Source organism: Plecotus auritus (assembly GCF_963455305.1).
Source record: "Plecotus auritus genome assembly, chromosome: 5".
NCBI classification, from domain to species: Eukaryota; Metazoa; Chordata; class Mammalia; order Chiroptera; family Vespertilionidae; genus Plecotus; species Plecotus auritus.
The window spans coordinates 10,876,466-10,895,877 of NC_137776.1; the positions used below are offsets into that span (position 1 = coordinate 10,876,466).

At 42.6% G+C, this 19,412-nt stretch overlaps 1 protein-coding gene across 8 annotated transcripts in view; it reads left to right on the forward strand.

Moving 5' to 3' along the window:
- CDK15 (cyclin dependent kinase 15) overlaps positions 1–19,412 on the forward strand; it is a 78,439-nt gene that overhangs the window by 18,209 nt on the left and 40,818 nt on the right. For all 8 annotated transcript variants that reach the window (XM_080670630.1, XM_080670631.1, XM_080670635.1 and 5 more), the window contains exons 7-9: positions 8,202–8,325; positions 10,360–10,480; positions 14,210–14,303. In XM_080670630.1, the coding sequence (XP_080526756.1) occupies positions 8,202–8,325; positions 10,360–10,480; positions 14,210–14,303 (339 nt within the window). The remainder of the gene's footprint in view (positions 1–8,201; positions 8,326–10,359; positions 10,481–14,209; positions 14,304–19,412) is intronic.

Sequence of the window (19,412 nt, forward strand, 5' to 3'; positions counted from 1 at the left end):
AGAGAAAAGTTTAAAAAAAGAAAAAGAAAAAAAAGAAAGTTGTCCTTCAAGATACGGAGCAATGTTTAGTGATTTTCTGGGCAGCCTAACCTTGTCAGTCGTTGCTATCATGCAAATGTGTGCCTGGAAGCATAAGCCAATTAAAAGAATTGCACTGAAAAAAACAAACAAACAACAAAAAAAAACAAGTGAAGGTAGGCCATCTTTTATAAGAGTTTTCCCTCTTATTTGTTAAATGGCGAGTCATTGCACTTGCATACCTTACTTTTTTAATAGGCTAGAGCTGTTTATTTTGTAAGATAAATACCTTTTTCATGGCAGGCTACTGTGCTCTGTGATAAAGTTTGTGTTGTATTTGTAGTTCCCCACTAGAATTAGCAAACAAACCACCTTTGCTGGATCCTGATCAGTTACCCTTTTGCCTGTTCTATCAGGTCCTGTTATCTATGGAGCTAGCTTCCATTTTTCCCCCAGTCATTAGAATAGAAATAATAATGACCTCTTAACAGGTATAATTCTATGTGTTATAAATCATTTGTATTTTATACTTTTCATTCTCTAAAGGTTTATTGGCATTAATTAATTAACTTAGACACATGAGATTTGCATATGTACTCGTTCATTTAGCTAATAATTTATGTATTAATTTATTCATTCAAGAAATACATATTGAGGTCTTAGTACTATATTAAGTTCTGAGGTTTTACTAATGAATAAGTTGTATTTCTTACTTTCAGTGTGCTTAAAGCCCAGTAAGATAATGTGGACTTAAATGGGCAGTGAGAAGCAAAGTGATAAGGCTATGGCTATGTTAAAAGGAATATTATAAGACTCTTAATAAGGGGCTCAATCTCCTCTTAGAGGCAAGGAGGGAAATGTTGAGGAGAGAGGGGTTGAGGGGAATGAAGAAATCTTAATAGCTATTGGAGAATGGGGTAGAGAACTAACTAGGGAAACCAAGAAAGTCTAGCAGTGTATTAAATATTCTAATGAGAATGAAAATCATTAAACTATCTGCATGTTCATGGGATTTTTTTTAAACGGCAGTACTGCCATAGCCAGTATTGCTCAGTGGATAGAGCGTTGGCCCTGAGGACTGAAGGGTCCCAGATTCAATTCCGGTCAAGGGCATATATGTCGGTTGCAGGCTGGATCCCTGGCCCTGGTCAGAGGCACATGTGGGAGGCAACCAATCGATGTGTCTCTCTCACATCAATGTTTCTCTCTTTCTTCTCTCCCCCTTCCTTCCACTCTAAAAGTCAATGAAAAAATATCCTCGGGTGAGGATTAACAAACAAACAAACAAACAAACAAATAAATAAATAAATAAATGGCAGTGCTTAGCCATTTGAATAGAGGAACAGAGAAAGTAGACAGTTTATTGATTCAGAGTTGGGGTTTTGCCAGATAAGTGAGAGGAAAAGACAGTTTGGCAAGAGAATTGAAGAGAATGTCAAAAGGTTAAGCTGGTGGTCAGTGGCTTCTAAACTGAGGGAAGATAGGCAGGGTGCTGAAAGCTGGGTAGAAAGCAGAAGAGTCAAGAAACTAGGCTAGAGGTGTTGATTAAATAGAAAAACGGCTGCAGGAAAAATAACTGTGAGAAAGATTTTCAGGCTTATGTGATCACATATAAGACACTGTGCTAAATGCTTAAGAGGAAAAAAGACATAGAACAGATTTCTGCCCTCGAGACACTTAATCCAAAAACAAGATAAGAGCAATATACACCAATACTATTACATAGCATTTGTGAATAATGCCAAATAAGAAATAAGACCTAGTATTGTAGATGTGTAAAGAAGTAAAATAAATTTTCTCATTTTAAGAGGTTTCACTTAAGGCAGAACTCAAAACATACAGTCATTTTAAGAGGCTGAAATAGGGACAGATGTTACAGAAAGGAGAAATGTTGTTCACCAAAGGTACAGAGCAGGGAAAGAGAGGATGTAGTCAAGGAAGCGGATCCCAGAATCATGGACTGTTAGGGCGAGGGGGCTGACAGCGGTTTTCAGTTTTTGGGTTCTGACCCATTAGTGGGTTATGAAATCAATGTGGTGATTAGCAACCAACATTTTAAAAAATGAAATGAAATGGGTAAGAAGACAAAAGAAAATGTCTTGTGCAACTTTTGTTCCAGTTGAAACTGTACTTATATCTGGATATGGATATAAATACTGGGTACATATGCATTTCTTACTGTGGTTGCAGTACAAAGAATGCTTTAAAAACACTGGGCTGATCTAACTTCCTCGTTTTGCAGAATTGGGATCTAAGATTTGAGAAGACAAACATTTTGCCGGAGGTTATAGAACCAGCCCCTGCCATAGCTAAATATGATTCTTGGTTAGGATGCTTTTCCACTACTGCCATATTGCACCTCTGGTCCTGTTGGCCTGACATATAGAATGTATTAATGAAGCGGGGTACATAAGTCTGGGGAAATTGATTGGGTAGGTGGCCGAGAGCCTCACTTCCTAAGATGTGGACTCTATTCCTTAGACATTAGCGTTATTAAAGGGGGTTGAGTTGAGAGAGCATGACATGATCAGAAGGAAATTTATGTAACTGTGGTCTGTGGGATGGATTAAAGAGAGGAGACTGGAGTCAGAAATTCCAGTTAGGAGTTTATTGATGTGGTCTAGCCCAGTGCTTCTCAAACTTCAGTGAACCGATGAATGACTTGGGGCTCTGATCCAGGCGGCCTACGGTGAGCCTGAGCTTCTGTTTCTAACATGACCCCGGGGGATGTGGATGCTGCTGGTCCAGGAGCAAACTTTGAATATCAAGGATCTAGGTAAGAAGTAATAAAGGCCTAAATTATGGTAGTGAAGGTGAGAATGGAAAGGAATGTGACAGATGGAAACAATGAAGAGTTCATCCAGGACACGAAGAGGGAGAGGGTGGGGCCAGACATGACTGATTTTGAGTTTGATTGACCAGGAGAATTACAGCTCTGTTAATAGAAACAGAAGAAGTTGGTTTGGAGAAGAGGAGGAGTCCTGTCTTAGACAGAAGGAGCTCCTGGTTGAGGTGGGATCTCTGAAGGGAAATGGGAGCAGGCAGCTGAAGAGGACATTGGTGCCCAGGAGGGACATGTGAGCTGAAGGTGTAGACTTGAGGGTAATCTGCACAAGGAGCTTGTAGGTATAGACAAGAGAGTGGCTAACCAAAAGAGCAGACTCACAAAGGGAAAAGGACTGGTGATAGAGCTTTTGCCTTTAGGGGATAAGAAGAGGAACCGGACAGCAAGGGACAAAGGGAAGCAGCTTTTAGGAACACAGAGGATCCAGAAAAATACGCTTCTGTGGAAGCCCAGGGCAGAGACAATTCCAAGGAGGGTCTGGTTGAGACTGTCACAAATACCAAGAATACAGATGAAAATTATACTGGATTGCAAGGACTTTGTGAGGGATATATCAAGGGCATAGGGAAGCAGAAAGGAAGAAGTTAGTACGAGCAAAGCAGGTGGGAGTAGGAGTGAGTTCCCCATAGAAGAGTCAGCAGTGAAAAAAATGGGATGCCAGAGAAGGCATGGTATATTCCAAGAACTGATGATAATTCTTTTTTTTTTTTAATATATTTTATTGATTTTTTACAGAGAGGAAGGGAGATGGATAGAGAGTTAGAAACATCGATGAGAGAGAAACATCGATCAGCTGCCTCCTGCACATTCCCTACCGGGTATGTGCCCACAACCAAGGTACATGGCCTTGACCGGAATCGAATCTGGGACCCTTGAGTCCGCAGACCTACGCTCTATCCACTGAGCCAAACCGGTTAGGGCTGATGATAATTCTTAAGGCTGGAAGTTTGGAATTAACAGGGCGGGGGATAGTTTGCAATGAGACGTGAGAGGTAAAGGGGAGCCAGAGCATGAAGGGCTCAGCTATGTCATGTTATTCCATATGAGGAGCCATTAAATGATTTTAAACAAGGAAGTGATAAATTCAGATTTTTTAAATATTTGTTTGTTTATTTATTTATTTATTTATTTATTTATTTTGTAAAGCTTACTCTGATGACACTATGGTGAATAGTTTGGGAAAAGGAAATACATTTTTGGGAAATGCTATAGTCCCCTGACCTCATTCCCTCCTTGGCTTTTTCTACTTCCACACCATCCTCCCATTTCCTCTAATCATTCCCTAAATGCTGGTGTCTGTTGGGGTCCCAGCCTTGACAGGGAGGCTAATCAAGACAACAGTGGTGCAGGTATGAGATGATGGTGGAGGAAAGTGGACATATATGTATGTGATCAACTACTTAGCCAGAATTCACAACAGACCGAAGAGTCAGTAATAATTTTTCTAGCTTTATATATTTAGATGATAATGATGCTCTTCACTGAGAGAGAGAGAGAGAGAGAGAGAGAGAGAGAGAGAGAGAAGAAGAGAGAAGAGAAGAGAAGAGAAGAGAAGAGAAGAGAAGAGAAGAGAAGAGAGAAGAGAAGAGAAGAGAAGAGAAGAGAGGAGAGAAGAGGAACGTGGATTTTAGAGGGAAATAGTGAGTTAAGTTTTGGATATTCTGAGTTTGATGTGATTATAGGATGTCCAAGTGAACTTCAGACTCTATGGGTCTCAAGTTCAAGAGAGAGTCTGAGTTGGAGATAAAGATTTTGAAATCTTCAGAATACAGTTGTTAACTGAGGCAGTTAGTAGGTAAGATGGCTAAGGGCGAGTATGTGGAGTGGTAAGAGAAGGTCCAGGATGGAGCCCTAAGGAATCTGAACATATGAGAGATCAGTGGAGGAAGCGGATAGAACCTGTAAAAAGAGCAGTCAGAGAAGTAGGAGAAAAATGGTAAGATTGTGTTACCAAGGAAGAGCTTCAGGAAGGTCAACAATTCCGAGTGCTGCAAAGAGAAGGAATGGAGGTTTCCATTGGATTTCCTTAGCAACAGGCATTGGTGACCGTGGTGAAACAACAACACGTCACGAATGACATGATCAAAACAGTTGCCTATGATGGCAAGACCTACTGGGTTATCATGGAGTGAGGGGCTGAAGCTGAGTGGAGAAGCAGGTCACTGGAGCTGAGGAGGTCAGCTTGCCATGCTCACACGGGCACTGATGTCCAGGAAGCAACAGCTGTGATCCAGGGGCCCAAGTCTTGAGAGAATGATGGAGGGTGGTGGGCGTGTGGATGATAGTGACAAGAGGAGTAGAGGAAGATGTAGCTGGATGGCAAGAAAGTCTAAGCAACAGGGGATTTTACTTAAAGGTAGAGAAGTAATGGTTTTGAAGTGGGATTGAGGGGTCAGGAGGCAGCTGACCGCACCTCACTGCCATCAAATGTATGAGTGAGCTGTAGAAAAGCTAGCACCCACTTAAGAATGCTATAAAGGAGCAGGGAGCTCAAGGTCCCATTGCAGGAGAGGAGCCGGAAGAAAATCCATCAGAGGTTGAGTTGTAGAGAGTTTTAAATCCAGGACTGAGGAGTGAAGAGTGAGCCGTGAAAAGGTTTGGGAGAGGAAGGAACCATGGATTAAATGAAAGGAAGCGCAGAGCAAACTAGAGATGAGCTTATGGGAGGAAAAGAGAATAGTCAGCGGGGCTTCTATTTTGAGTAGTGACCACAGAAGACATGATGGAAATCGCCTGGGATTTAACAAACCCCAGGGACCCCTGGTGACTGGAGCACTCGGGCTTCCCTGCAGGACTTGGCTGACTAATCTGATTGTGTTTTGAGGGATTCCAGCCCAGATGGCAGTAGCTCAAAGGAATTACGTTTTGTTCCGAAGAGCCTCATGGTAACCCCTGGGGTTCGGGAAGCCTCTCTGGAAAGAGTCACCCACGATCTGGCTTGATGTTGACTGAAAAAAGCACCATCCGATTGGGTCATATTATCAGTGAAGCTTCCGCAGGGTTGAGGGAAGAATCCAGGCTGTAAAGGATTGAAGAGCGAGTGGGTGGTGAGCTTGGTCAGCACACACTGCAGTTTTGAGAAGTGTGGCTGTGGGACTCCATACCTTACCACACGGGTGCTTTACTGTTTACACATGCTTGCAGACAGATATGTGGAGCCAAGGAGGAAAGAGACTGAGAGCAAGAAGGTGGGAGGCGGGTGTGACTAATTAGTGAGAACAGTGTCTCCTTGGGACATGAAAGGCATTTCAGCGGGGCCGGGGGGGCCCCCCCGCCCCGCCCCGGCCCAGAAGCTCTGTGGCTGACTCAGCCAGCCCACTCCCTTTCCCTGTCCTGTTTTGACTTTCTGTCTTTCCTCCAGCTTCCTAGGATGGTGTCCTGGAGTCAGGCACGTCTGAATTTGAGCTGTGGCCCTGACTCTTTCTAGACATATTTTCAAAGTTTCCTATTTTTCTTATCTGTGAATTGAGGACAAGCATACCTTCCTCACCTGGGTGTTTTGGGGATTGATTACAAAAGGTGACAGGCATTCAATAAACGGTATTTTCCCTTTCTTCCTTCTTCTGTCTCTCCCTCACTGATCTCCATCTTTCTGTCTTCTGCCCCTCAGCTGGCTCCATCTCCCTCTTTCCTATACTGTCCCATTGAAAAACATACTGTGGCAACATATCTTTCAGCTGGGATTTCAGTTGGATTTTTTTATATTGCATTCTCCATAAACATTATAACCAATTGGAAGGTTTAAATGATGGTATAAGAATTTTGTGTTTCGGTAGCTTAGTGGTTTGATGAGTGGAAAAACAAATAGTGTGTGTATTTGAAGCACTAAGAAGATAAAGCTTTGGGAAGATTCATAGGACCAGTGAACATTTGAAGTAGGAGTTTCAAGAAGTTTTTTAAAATATATATTTATTGATTTCAGAGAGGAAGAGAGAGGGAGAGAGAGAGAAAGAAACATCAATGATGAGAGGGAATCATTGATCGGCTGCCTCCTGCACACCCCACACTGGGGACCAAGTCTGCAACCTGGACACGTGCCCTTGACTGGAATTGAGCCTGGGACCCTTCAGTCTGCAGGCCAACTCTGTCCACTGAGCCAAACTGGCTAGGGCTCAAGATATTGTTAACATTCCTAAATGGTTTATGAAACTGATGTGGGATCTGCATCGAACCTACAGGGCCACAGAGTGCTACCCCCGCCCCCCAGGCTCCTGCTTCCGTCAGACCAGGCTGCTCATGAACTTGGCTCCAGTGTCTCCAAGTCATTGTTAGATTGGTACAGGTCCTAGCATCTCTGCAGTTCCTAGTTTCCAAGGTGTGATGGGAAAAGTGGATTTATCCACACAGCTCTGTATCTGCTATTTTGCCTGCGTCCACAGGAAACCTGGGGCTGGTGCTTTCTTTTCTAAGCTGTCAGAACATGTTTGTAGTTGGCATTGGTCTTTGTAAACACTGATGTTGGTATTTGAATTCTCAGTTGCCAGTGGCGCTGGAAAAATAGCAAAAGATACTTGGAAAACGAAGCATTCTTTTCCCCCTTAAACTTGTATAATGGTGGGGATCTAAAAACGTCTGGTCACTGTGCCTATAACCATGTGCAACCTTTAAAATTTGGGGCCCTGAATGTATTTTTTCTGTTGTTTCCCTTTCCCTCTTCTTTCTTCTCTCTGCTATTTATTCCTCAGTCTCTTCTGATTTATTTATTTTTTTTTGGGGGGGGGGAGTCTAATTTCTTTTGGTCTCTCTTCCCTCTTAATCTCTACTGTATATTTCTCTTATTTTCAATTTTCAACCTAAGACTTTAAAAATAGGTTTAAAAAGATAATGGTCCCTTTCTTCCCTTTTACTATCTAAGGATACGTTTCCCAGTCTGGTCTCCGTGTGCTGTGTTTTGAAAAGGCTTTCATATCAGAGAGCTTGGGAAATGTACGCAGTTGTAAACCTTAGAATATCATTTCCAGGTCACCTTTGATCTTACATGCCAAGTTCGTCGGTGGGGGAAAAATTAAATCTCTCAAATCTAAATCAATAACTAGTGTTCCAAGAGAAACTTCAAAGTTTCACTCTAGATTTTTAAGGACGGGTAATTCCTTCAATACCAAAGAAATGAGAAGTCAGGGAAAGCCAGAATCCCTTTGTTTAGGACATGGTCTACTTACTTGGTTTTCCCGGTCCTTTTTCCCTCCTCTGAATATAAAGTCTTCTCTCTCTCTCTTTTTTTTTTCTATCTCTCAAGAGACACTTTTACTATATTCTACGGATGACTGTTTTTGATTTAGAGGAGAAATCCACACATAGTGGCTCAAATCTGTTTAGATAAGGTGTTCATTCCTTCCAGCTTTTCATGTTTCAACTTTTGCGGGGCCTGGCGTACATCCACCACCAACACGTTCTTCACAGGGACCTGAAACCTCAGAACATTCTCATCAGTCACCTGGGAGAGCTCAAGCTGGCTGACTTCGGTAAGCTGCCCCTCGAGTCTCTTTCTGGGCTGTGAACAATGATGCTTTTGTGTACACATGTTTAAAGCATTGACGAGTCCTGGCCTTTGAAAAGTTGAGGCCCAGGGAGAGCGATGCTTTGTGAGGGTATCAAACTACCATATAGGAAGTGTGAGGCAAGACATGGAGAGACTGGCAGCTCTCTGGGATCATATCAAGCTCCAGTCTGGTCAGATCCTAAAACTTAGGCACCCCTACTAGCCTACTGCCTTTTTTGATGTAGAGACATTTGTAGAGTGAACTGTACTTGGTAGGTTTCTGTAAATCTAGGTGGAGACACAAATTCTATCAGAGTAGATTGAGGATATCCCAGGATGACAGGATCAAGCCCCAGATTGTCGGGTAGACTCTTCCTGCAATGAAGGCTCTTTGTATCTATATAGGTGAGGCTTTTATTTCCACCAAAGTGATGCCAATTTCTCCTGAGTATTACTCTATCTTTCCATTTTAGCACTTAGCACAGTTTATAATCACACACACACACACACACACACACACACACACACACACACACTCATTTGTGTGACAATTTTGACTCCTCCGCTAGACTATGGGCATTATGATGGCAGCCTGGGTCCATTTTTGCTTAATGTTGTAGCCCTAGTGCAGCCTTGGGCAAACTACGGCCCGCGGGCCAGATCCGGCTGTTCTATCCGGTTCTCTTGGTCTCCCCTCTGCTCCTTTACTTTGAATTTATATTAGTTCACACAAACACTCCATCCATGCTTTTGTTCCGGCCCTCCAGTCCAGTTTAAGAACCCATTGTGGCCCTCGAGTCAAAAAGTTTGCCCACCCCTGGTCTAGTGCCTGGCACCACAGTAAGTGCTCAACAAATATCAGTTGAAGAGCTGGTTCCGTGTGAGCTGAGGAGCCACTCTTCCCTGTTTGGCAGATGTCAGATAGTTGTACTGTCGCTGCAGCACTTTATTCTGAGATGGTAGCTTTCATCCGGGTAATGTACACATTTAACAGACATTCATTTATGCATGCCCCACAACAGTGACTCATCTATTGACTATTCTTCCGGCTGTAGACCATGTGGTTCTGTGAGATCAGTGGCTGGCTGACCAAGTGCTCTCATTGTACAGAGGAGGACTTGAAAATGACTCATCTAAGGTCCTACCAAACTAACCAGTTTGGATTAGCAACCCCCGCCCCCGCCCTTTATCTAACTGGGGATTCCTGGACTGCAGAAATGGAGGGCGGCCGTATTGGTTATGAATTGAGTTCAGAAATGGAGGGCGGCCGTATTGGTTATGAATTGAGTTCTGTCGCTGTTACAGAGACCCAGAATTACAGAGGAGGAAACATGCTAGAAGCTTACTTACTCTCACATAACTGTCTGAGCTGAGCAGTCAGAACGTGTAAGGTGGCACCCCGGTGTGTGGTGCACCCTCCTTCTGTCTGTGGCCCACCGTCCCCAGGGTGTTGCGCCCCCCCTCCCCCTTCAAGACACTGCTGCCTCCTTCTTATTACAGCCGGGAGGAGGGAGATCTGGAAGTTCACATATCACTTCTGTTCATATTGTGCAGGAAAGATTTAGTCACTCATTACACTTAGCTGCCAGGAAGGCCACATCCAGCTGCAAAGTCGGCCAAACTTTGAGAAATGGACTTGATGAAGAAGTGCACAAGGATTAAGAAAGTTGGGTAGTTTTATTCAAAGCACCCAGAGTGTGTGTATTACTTTTTTTTTAAAATTTCTTTATTGATTAAGGTGTTACATATATGTCTTTATTCCCCCATTACTTCCCCCACCCCCCCACTCATGCCCTCATCCCCCTGTTGTCTGTGTCCATTGGTTAGGTTTGTATGCATGCATACAAGTCCTTTGGTTGATCTCTCCCCCCCGCCCCCGGCCTTCCCTCTGAAGTTTGATGTATTACTTTTTAAATATTGTTTACTCAGCCAGCTGTACCCTCCTTGGTAGAATGTGTCACTGTGGCTCTCCGGAGACCCCAGGACAATGAGTGCTGTGCTTTTCCCCTTTGGCCAGGTCTTGCTCGGGCCAAGTCCATTCCCAGCCAGACATACTCTTCCGAAGTTGTGACCCTCTGGTACCGCCCTCCTGATGCCTTGCTGGGAGCCACTGAATATTCCTCTGAGCTGGACATATGGTAAGAGCTAGTGCCCCGAAATAGGAGCCACCCTACCCTGGAGGTTACTTTATCGTCTGTAGCACATTTTAAATAACAATCTAATGACAATCACATTTGTCTACAGAAACGTAAAGTGCTTTCAAATACCTAACCCGTTTGATTTTTCCGATCATTCTACAAGTTTTTACAGTTAAAGAAACTGAGACTCAGATCGGTCTTGCCCAAGGCATCTGAATCCTATGTTCTTTCTACCATGCCTCACCTCCTAGCTCTTCTCTTCAATCCTTCGTCTCTTCTCCTTGTCCTCAGAGAAACACACATGCACTCCCAACACACACACACACACACACACACACACACACACACACGTCTGTACATGCATGCTCACACATGTCCAGACATAGTTCAGAACCTGGTGGCAAAAGCATAATGACCAAGAATCAGGAGACCTGATTTTTATGTCAATTCTGCTTCTAAGCAGTCTCTCTGGATTATGTTATCTTGAAAAAGCCATGTATCCTCCTTATGTCTGTGTTTCTCTATTTTTAAAAGGAGGGTAACAAACTCTCCCCTGGAGGGGTTAAATGGGATTGTAGTTCAAGTGTAAGAACAAGATAGATGGTGTCAAGTAGAACCACATTGTCGGGGAGGCTCTTGGATTAAAGGGATGTGGTGATGAGTGTGGGCTCTCAGGCACTCCTCATTCTTAGGGCAGTGGTGTTATGTTATCTAGGCCTTATTCCTGAAATATCTCAGGCATTTGGGGGCCACAGTTAGATGTGCGGTGACCGCAGTCATAGCCACCTCCTCAAAGGTAAAAAAATACATGGACTTCTTTCAAGACCTTAGAAGGTCATATATAAACAGTAGGCCCTGTTTTTTTTTAAAAAAATCAATAATGGATTAAAAGCATTAAACAATATCCTAAAAGACTAAGCTAAGCTTTAAATTTCCCAAAGAATTGAGAAAGGTTGCAGAAATTTCCCCGAGTGTATCTGAAGCATTGACTTCCTAATCCCCGGTGCCAGCACACAGAGAAGGGTTAGCGCGGGGGGTGGAGACCATTGGATGGTATTCACCAGCTCAGTTTCTGAGTTGGCTTCTCTCATAGTTGACCATTGCTAGCAACCAGGATGATTTTAAACCATTTGACAGTTTTCCATTACTTCTATTCTTCTCCACTTACTGTTTAAATTATACCTTTTATATCTGTTGCTTTAAAGACAAGAAGCAAAAAAGAATGTGAATACTTAAGGACAAGCTAATGAGAAGCTTTAAAATGACAACAGTTCTAAAAATTTGCCTCAAGATACAACTGACAGATTCTTTGTTAATCCTCACTGAGGATACTTTTTCCATTGATTTTTTTATTTAAATATATTTTATTGATATTTTACAGAGAGGAAGAGAGAGGGATAGAGAGTTAGAAACATCGATGAGAGAGAAACATCGATCAGTTGCCTCCTGCACACCCCCCACTGGGGATGTGCCCGCAACCAAGGTACATGCCCTTGACCGGAATCGAACCCGGGACCCTTCAGTCCTCAGGCCGACGCTCTATCCACTGAGCCAAACCGGTTTCGGCTCCATTGATTTTTTTAGAGAGAGTGGAAGGTGGGGAAGAGACAGAGAGAGTACATGCCCTTGACCAGAATCCTTCAATCCACAGGCCAACGCTCTATCCACTGAGCCAAACCGGCTAGAGCTAACCAGATTCTTAAGTTACATTTGTCTGGTCAAAGATGTTTTAACACATATCAAGATGTCTCCTATACGTGAAAAAATCATTAAAAAGTAAAAATGTGGCCATTATATCCAAATTGACTTTTTAAAAATTGGGGATAAAAACAACCTGTTGTTTGGGGGGGAAGAAATCTGCTTGCACACCTCAATCTGACAGCTTTTATTTATATACGTACAAAAGTCTAAGAATAAGCCAGTTGATTATTTAAAATGCAAACCAAATATTAGCTTATGAAAACATTTCTTTAGAAATAATAAAATACAGTTAAATTTAAATTTTAAAAATATATATGTATATTCTGTCTCTAAACCAGACACGGGATAAAAATTATTTTTAAACTTGTTTATCAAGAAATCGTCTGCCTTGGCTGGCATGGCTCCGTGGGGTAGAGCGTGATCCTGCACACCCCAGGGTTGGATTCCCCGACAAATTTGACCCCAGACAGGATGTGCTCATGAGGCAACTGATGGCTGTTTTTCTCTCACACTGATGTTTCTCCGTTTCTCTCTCAAATCAATAAAAACATATCCTTGGGTGAGGATTAAAAAAAAAAAGAAAAAGAAATCTGCTTTCTTTTACCCAAGTTAAAGTAAATTAAATAGCACGTGTCTACAGTCAGATGGAAAAAGTAAAAATTTATCATATGGGATAAATACACATGAATAATATTAAAGACCATATTTAATATGAATCCTTAATAATATGATGATTTGTAATAAAACGTTTTACTTACATATCCTTTATCATGCCAGACCAAAAAATGTCAAGCTGGTTCAAGGAGTTTGCAAAAGTATGTGTTATGGTGAAAGGGATTCGGAGTCAAAGTATTGGACCACGGGGATAATCTCTGTAATCTGTCAACTGAACCATTTTTATCATCCAGAAGACTATAAGAATAGAAGTGTGCATTATTAGCAAAATAAATCATACTTCTTACTCTCTCTCAGCAATGACTCTCTCGTTTGACGACATAGGGAAGGAAACGGGAGTTTCCTTTCACCCCATTTAATCTGTTTTCAGATGCACACTCTTGCTGCATCTTACAATCAGCAGCATCTCACCACAGCCATCAGCCCGGCTGCACTGTCCTTGCCATTGCACGTGTGTGAACATCCAACGTGCCAGCGTCAGGGCTTGCAGCCTGGGTGTCAGTGACTTGGAAGAGTCTTGCAGACGGAAGAGCTCCTCATATCCCCTTCCTCTCCCTCCCCCAGGAACCAAACAGTTGTGGAAAGAGAGGGAATCAGACATGTTTCGCAACGTTCTTTAAGCAGGAGTCAGAAGTAGGCTATGTAACTGCAAGGTCAGCTTGGGAGCCCAGCACCAGTGACGCTCAGTTCTTTAATGGATTATTTTAAGACCTGCTGTGTCATCAAACTCCTGATGTAGAGGACGATTCCATGGATAAACATAGACATCAAAGAGTCTGAGACAAATGCTGAATGTGGAAAAAAGTTCCAGGAACACCTAAACCAATGTCTTTCACTTGATGTTCCAGTTTTTGCATGTACGAGTATGACCTATGATAAAATAATCTGTCTAATTCAGTGTGTAACAGCCCTTTCAATAAGTATAAAGGCAGCATTCTGAGCATGTCATAGTTTAACGCGCAGGTGTTTTGTTTCTGAATAGCACATGCAATAGTGGTGCTTCTTACAATGATAGCATCTTAGGTTCAGTGGCAGAGAGTGTTCAGTTGGGAGGTTTAGAACTTTCCCCTCCTCTCATAAAATGGACAGCTAATGAGCTTGAATGAGCCAGAATGTTTGCTCTCTCTACTGTGTTCCTAAATGCTGGTTGCATTCCATTTTAACAAAAAGCTGCAGGCTCTTCTTATTTTTAGTTGACAAAGGGACTTTTATTTTTGCCCAAGATTTTATAATAGCATGTGGCCTCTACCTAACTGTCCCCAAAATATTTCCTGGGAGGAGAAATGCTAGTAGTTCAGTTTTGCAGGTCTGGTTTCCCTGAAACTGTCCGTTGACTCTTATTTCTTTTGCTAGGGGTGCCGGCTGCATCTTTATTGAAATGTTCCAGGGCCAACCTTTGTTTCCTGGGGTTACCAGCATCTTGGAACAGCTGGAGAAGATCTGGGAGGTAAGAGAAGAATTCCTCTTAGGAAGAAGAAATATCTGCGTTTCAAACTTTAAATCAAATTTGCCTTTGAGACGAATGACGCAGTCCATCTGCTTTGAGACATGAAGCTCCATGTTAAGCTCCATGTTAAGGTCATTTGTGTTTCTCGGACTGACTTACGGTGTTTGCAACAATATAAGCACCTTGGGAATGAGTGGCCAGGAAGCCCCTGTTGTCCTGTAACATCCCACGAATCCACCTGCGCCCTATATTATAGTCTCAGTCTCTCGGGGCGATTTCTGCCCTTCCTACTTAAGCACATTTCTGCCAGGCCACCCCCAGCTCGAATTCTACTATATGTTTGGCCCTGGATCTTTGTCAACTGAAGACAAGACACTAAATTGTCATAGAACTCCAATGGAAACAAAGGCTTAGCATGTTCGTATGAGAGAAATACAGTATCATGCTTCTCCAAAATCAAATTCCTAAGATGTTAAGGTGCTTTTGCGTGCGTGGTTTCATTTCTTTTATTCTTAAGTTTATTTTTAATTATGATTTACATTCCATATTATTTTGTATTAGTTTTCGGTATACAGCATAGTGGTTACAATCATATAAAGTGATCTCCCTGGTATTTCCAGTACCCACCCAGCACCATACATAGTTATTGCAATGTTATTGACTACATTTCCTGTGCTCTACTTTACATCTCCATAACTATTTTGTAGCTACCAATTTGTACTTCTTAATCCCTCACCTTTGTCACCCAGTTCCCCCAAACCCCTCCCCTCTGGCAACTGTCAGTCTGTTCTCTGTGTCTCTGAGTCTGTTTCAATTTTGTTTGCTCCTTTCGTTTGGTCTTTAGACTCCACATACAAGTGAAATCATATGGTATTTGTGTTTCTCTGACTGACGTATGTCACTTAGCATAATACCCTCTAGGTTCATCCATGCTGTTGTAAATGGTCAGAAGTTATTTTTTATAGCCAAGTAATATTTCATTGCATATCCACGCTCTATTGATAGGCACTTGGGCTGCTTCCATATATATTTTTTAAATTTATCCTTATTGTTGAAAGTATTACAGATGTCCTTTTTCCCCCCATTGACCCCTCCACCCCACCCTCCCAGGCCTTCATCACACTATTGCCTGTGTCTATGGATTATGCACATATACATATAATCTCTCCCCACCCACCATCCACCCCTGCCTTCCCTCTGAGATTCTGTTCCATTCTTCTATGTCTCTGGATCTATTTTGCTTCCATATCTTGGTTATTGTAAATAACACTGCAGTGAACATAGGGGTACATGTATTCTTTCAAATTAGTGTTTTGAGTTTCTTTGGATATGTACCCAGAAGTGGAATCACTGAGTCATAAGGCAGATCCATTTTTAATTTTTTGAAGAACCTTCATGCTGTTTGTCATAGTGGCTGCACCAATCTGCAATCCTACCAGTAGTGCATGAGGGTTCTCTTTTCTCCACATCCTTGCCAATAGTTGTTTGTTGATTTATTGATGATAACCCATTCTGACAGGTGTGAGGTGATATCTCATTGTGTGTTTTTAAAATATATTTTTATTGATTTCTGAGAGGAAGGGAGAGAGAGAGAGAGAGAGAAACATCAATGATTAGAGAGAATCATTGATTGGCTGCCTCCTACTGAGGATCAAGCCCACAACCCTGGCATTTGCTCAGACCAGGAATCAAACCGCGACCGCCTGGTTCATAGGTCAATGCTCAACCACTGAGCCACACCAGCAGTACTAGAATTTATCTTTAATACACACATAAAGGTGAAAAAAACTTTAGAGAACATTGGGGAAAGGAGGAAAAAATTAGTTGCCAGTGTCTGGAAAGTTATTGGCTCACCTCTACGAAGAAATGCTATGCAAATAAGTCTAGTGCTAGAAATTCATAACCCAGAAGACATTGTCTTCTGGCTAAAAGAAAATGTGCTTTGAGACATTAAGACATTTTATAGAGATTAATTACTGTCATTAAAATTTTCTTTTGGATACATGGGGGCTATTATGGAGCAACATAGGAAATACTGATTTTTTTTTTCTCCAAACTCCCCTGCAAGACAGATAAATGCTATTTCTCTTCAGACAGCATCACTGGGTGCCAAAACATCATCTAAGCTGGAAGCAGCTTAACGTAATAATAGCTTAAAAGCCATAAGACCAGGGTTTGAATTCTAGCGACATTTAGCTAAACAAATGTGGGCAAGCTGTGTAGTTCCTCTGAGCTTCAGTTTGCTCATTTGTTAAATGGGGCTAGTGGTCATGACTTCCTAACCTTCTGTCAGAATTCCAAAAGGTCAAATGCTTAGCAAGCTTCCTGCACCAAAAGTGCTCAATAAATATCTGCTGCCTTTCTCTGTCAGATCAATTATTATTGTAGAGATGTTTCAATCACCTATGTGCTGAAAAACATCTCCTGATATACAGCCTCGTCGTTCTTCCGTGTGGTCTTACTTCTTGTCCACACCAGAGGAAGTATTTAGATATCACAGAGCAGAAAGAATGGGCTGACATTTCCCAGGACATGATGGCTCTCTAGTGATTGGTTCGCGTTTCCAGGACTGGCCTCGCTGACTGACACTGGCCATCTGAAGATGTGTTTGGTAATTCAGTAAGTGAAAGAATTTGCACTTGAACCTGGACATAAAGTACCAAAACAAACATGTCTTAACAGCAAAAACAAACATGTCCTAACAAATCAATCTAATAGTTCCTGCCCAGAAAGCCATGTTCATGTCTATTGTCTTTATCACACTGCAGTCAACTGATGGGACTTTATTTTGACATTTATGACAACTCATTGCAAATTTAAAATAAGTGACCATATTAGAAATACCACTGGCCTGCAGTCAGAAGACGTGAGTTCTGAACCCAGCTCTAACTTCAAGTTATGAGGGAGAGCAATTCACATCACCAACCTCCCTGCGTTTCCAGCATCATACATATTACAGAGGCTCCTCAACCTATGACAGGTTACCTCCCCATAAACCCATCATAAGCTGAAAATGTCATAAATCAAACCATAGTAAGTCCAGGACCACTTGTATTTGACTTTCTGATTCCATGAAGTTGTGACTTCTTTGAACAAAAAGAATATTGTAGCTCCCATCATTTAAAAATCATAATATTGGGGAGAAACCAAGATGGCGGCATAGGTAAGCACCTAAACTGCTGCCTCGCACAACAATTTCAAAACTACAACTAAAAGACATCAGAACTCGCACAACAATTTCAAAACTACAACAGAATGGACATCATCCAGAACCACAGGAAGGCTGGCTGAGTGGAAATTCTACAACTAGAAGGAAAGAGGAAAGCTCACAGAGAATCATAGGAGTGGCAAAGGAGGGCTGAGGTACGGAGACGCACGCAGAGAGGAAGGGTGACTGAGTGCCTGGCTGACTTTCTCTGGCAGGAGGGGGAAGGAAGCCCCCGACTGCACTGAACCCCCAGTTCCGACTGCACTGAAACCCAGTTCCGGGCGAAACCCCGTGGACCCAGGCTCATACAGGGGGAGTCTGGACTGTCAGGTAGAGAGAAAGGCACATGGAGACTCAGAGACTCAGAGACCCGGGGGAGCAGCGGCGGCTCTGGAGGCGCGTGCACGTGTGAGTGCTCGCAGAGAAAGCTGAATGCGGAGGTTGCTGCAGGCATTCCCTAGCAGAAGGGAGTCGGAAGCTCCTGACTACACTGAACCCTAGTTCCGACTGCACTGAACCCCAGTTCCGGGCGAGCCCCTGGGGACCCACGCTCTTACGGGGGGAATCTGGACTGCCAGGTGGAAACTCATGGGAGTCGCAGAAGGCAGAGGTCTGGAGGTGCGCGCGCAAGGGCAGGGCTGACGGGAAGCCAAGACTTTCTGCTCCACCCTGAGATTCTTTCCCATCCAAGCTGAACACAGAGGCTTTTGCAATTTGGCAAGTCTAATCCTATAAGGCTGTCTCCAGCACCGAACTTCTCCCAGCATAGACATAGCTGATCCTCACAGCCATCTGGCCTGGAGGTCATTTCCTCCCAGTGATACCAACAACAATCAAGACTTAACTACAACAAGGCTGTACACACAGTCCACAAAGGGGTGCACCAAGAGTGTCCACCTCAGGTAACTGGGAGGCCAACCCACTGGGCCATATAGGAAACCTAGCACACAAAGCTACCCTATCAACTCAGGGAAGCAGCGAAAATGCGGAGGCAAAGAAACAGATCACAAATGAAAGAAATGGAGGAAAACAAACAACTGGATATAGAATTCAAAACCACGGTTATAAGGCTTTTCAAGAATATCCTAGAAAAGGCCGATAAATTTAGCGAGACCCTTGAGGATATGAAAAAGGACCAACTAGAAATTAAACATACACTGACTGAAATAAAAAATATTATACAGAGACCCAACAGCAGACTAGAGGAACACAAGAATCAAGTCAAAGATTTGAAAAACAAAGAAGCAAAAAACACTCAACCGGAAAAGCAAAAAGAAAAAAGAATCCAAAAATTTGAAGATAGTGTAAGAAGCCTCTGGGACAACTTCAAGCGTACCAACATCAGAATTATGGGGGTGCCAGAAGAGAGAGAGCAAGATACTGAAAACCTATTTGAAGAAATAATGACTGAAAACTTCCCCTACCTGGTGAAAGGAATAGACTTACAAGTCCAGGAAGCGCACAGAACCCCAAACAAGAGGAATCCAAAGAAGACCACACCAAGACACATCATAATTAAAATGCCAAGAGCAAAAGACAAAGAGAGAATCTTAAAAGCAGCAAGAGAAAAACAGTTAATTACCTACAAGGGAGCACCCATACGATTGTCAGCTGATTTCTCAACAGAAACTATGCAGGCCAGACGGGAGTGGCAAGAAATTTTCAATGTGATGAATAGCAAGAACCTACAATCAAGATTACTCTACCCAGCAAAGCTATCATTCAGAATGGAAGGTCAGATAAAGAGCTTCACAGATAAGAAAAAGCTAAAGGAGTTCATCACCACCAAACCAGTATTATATGAAATGTTGAAAGGTATTCTTTAAGAAGAGGAAGAAGAAAAAAGTAAAGATAAAAATTATGAACAACAAAAACATATCTATCAACAAGTGAACCTAAAA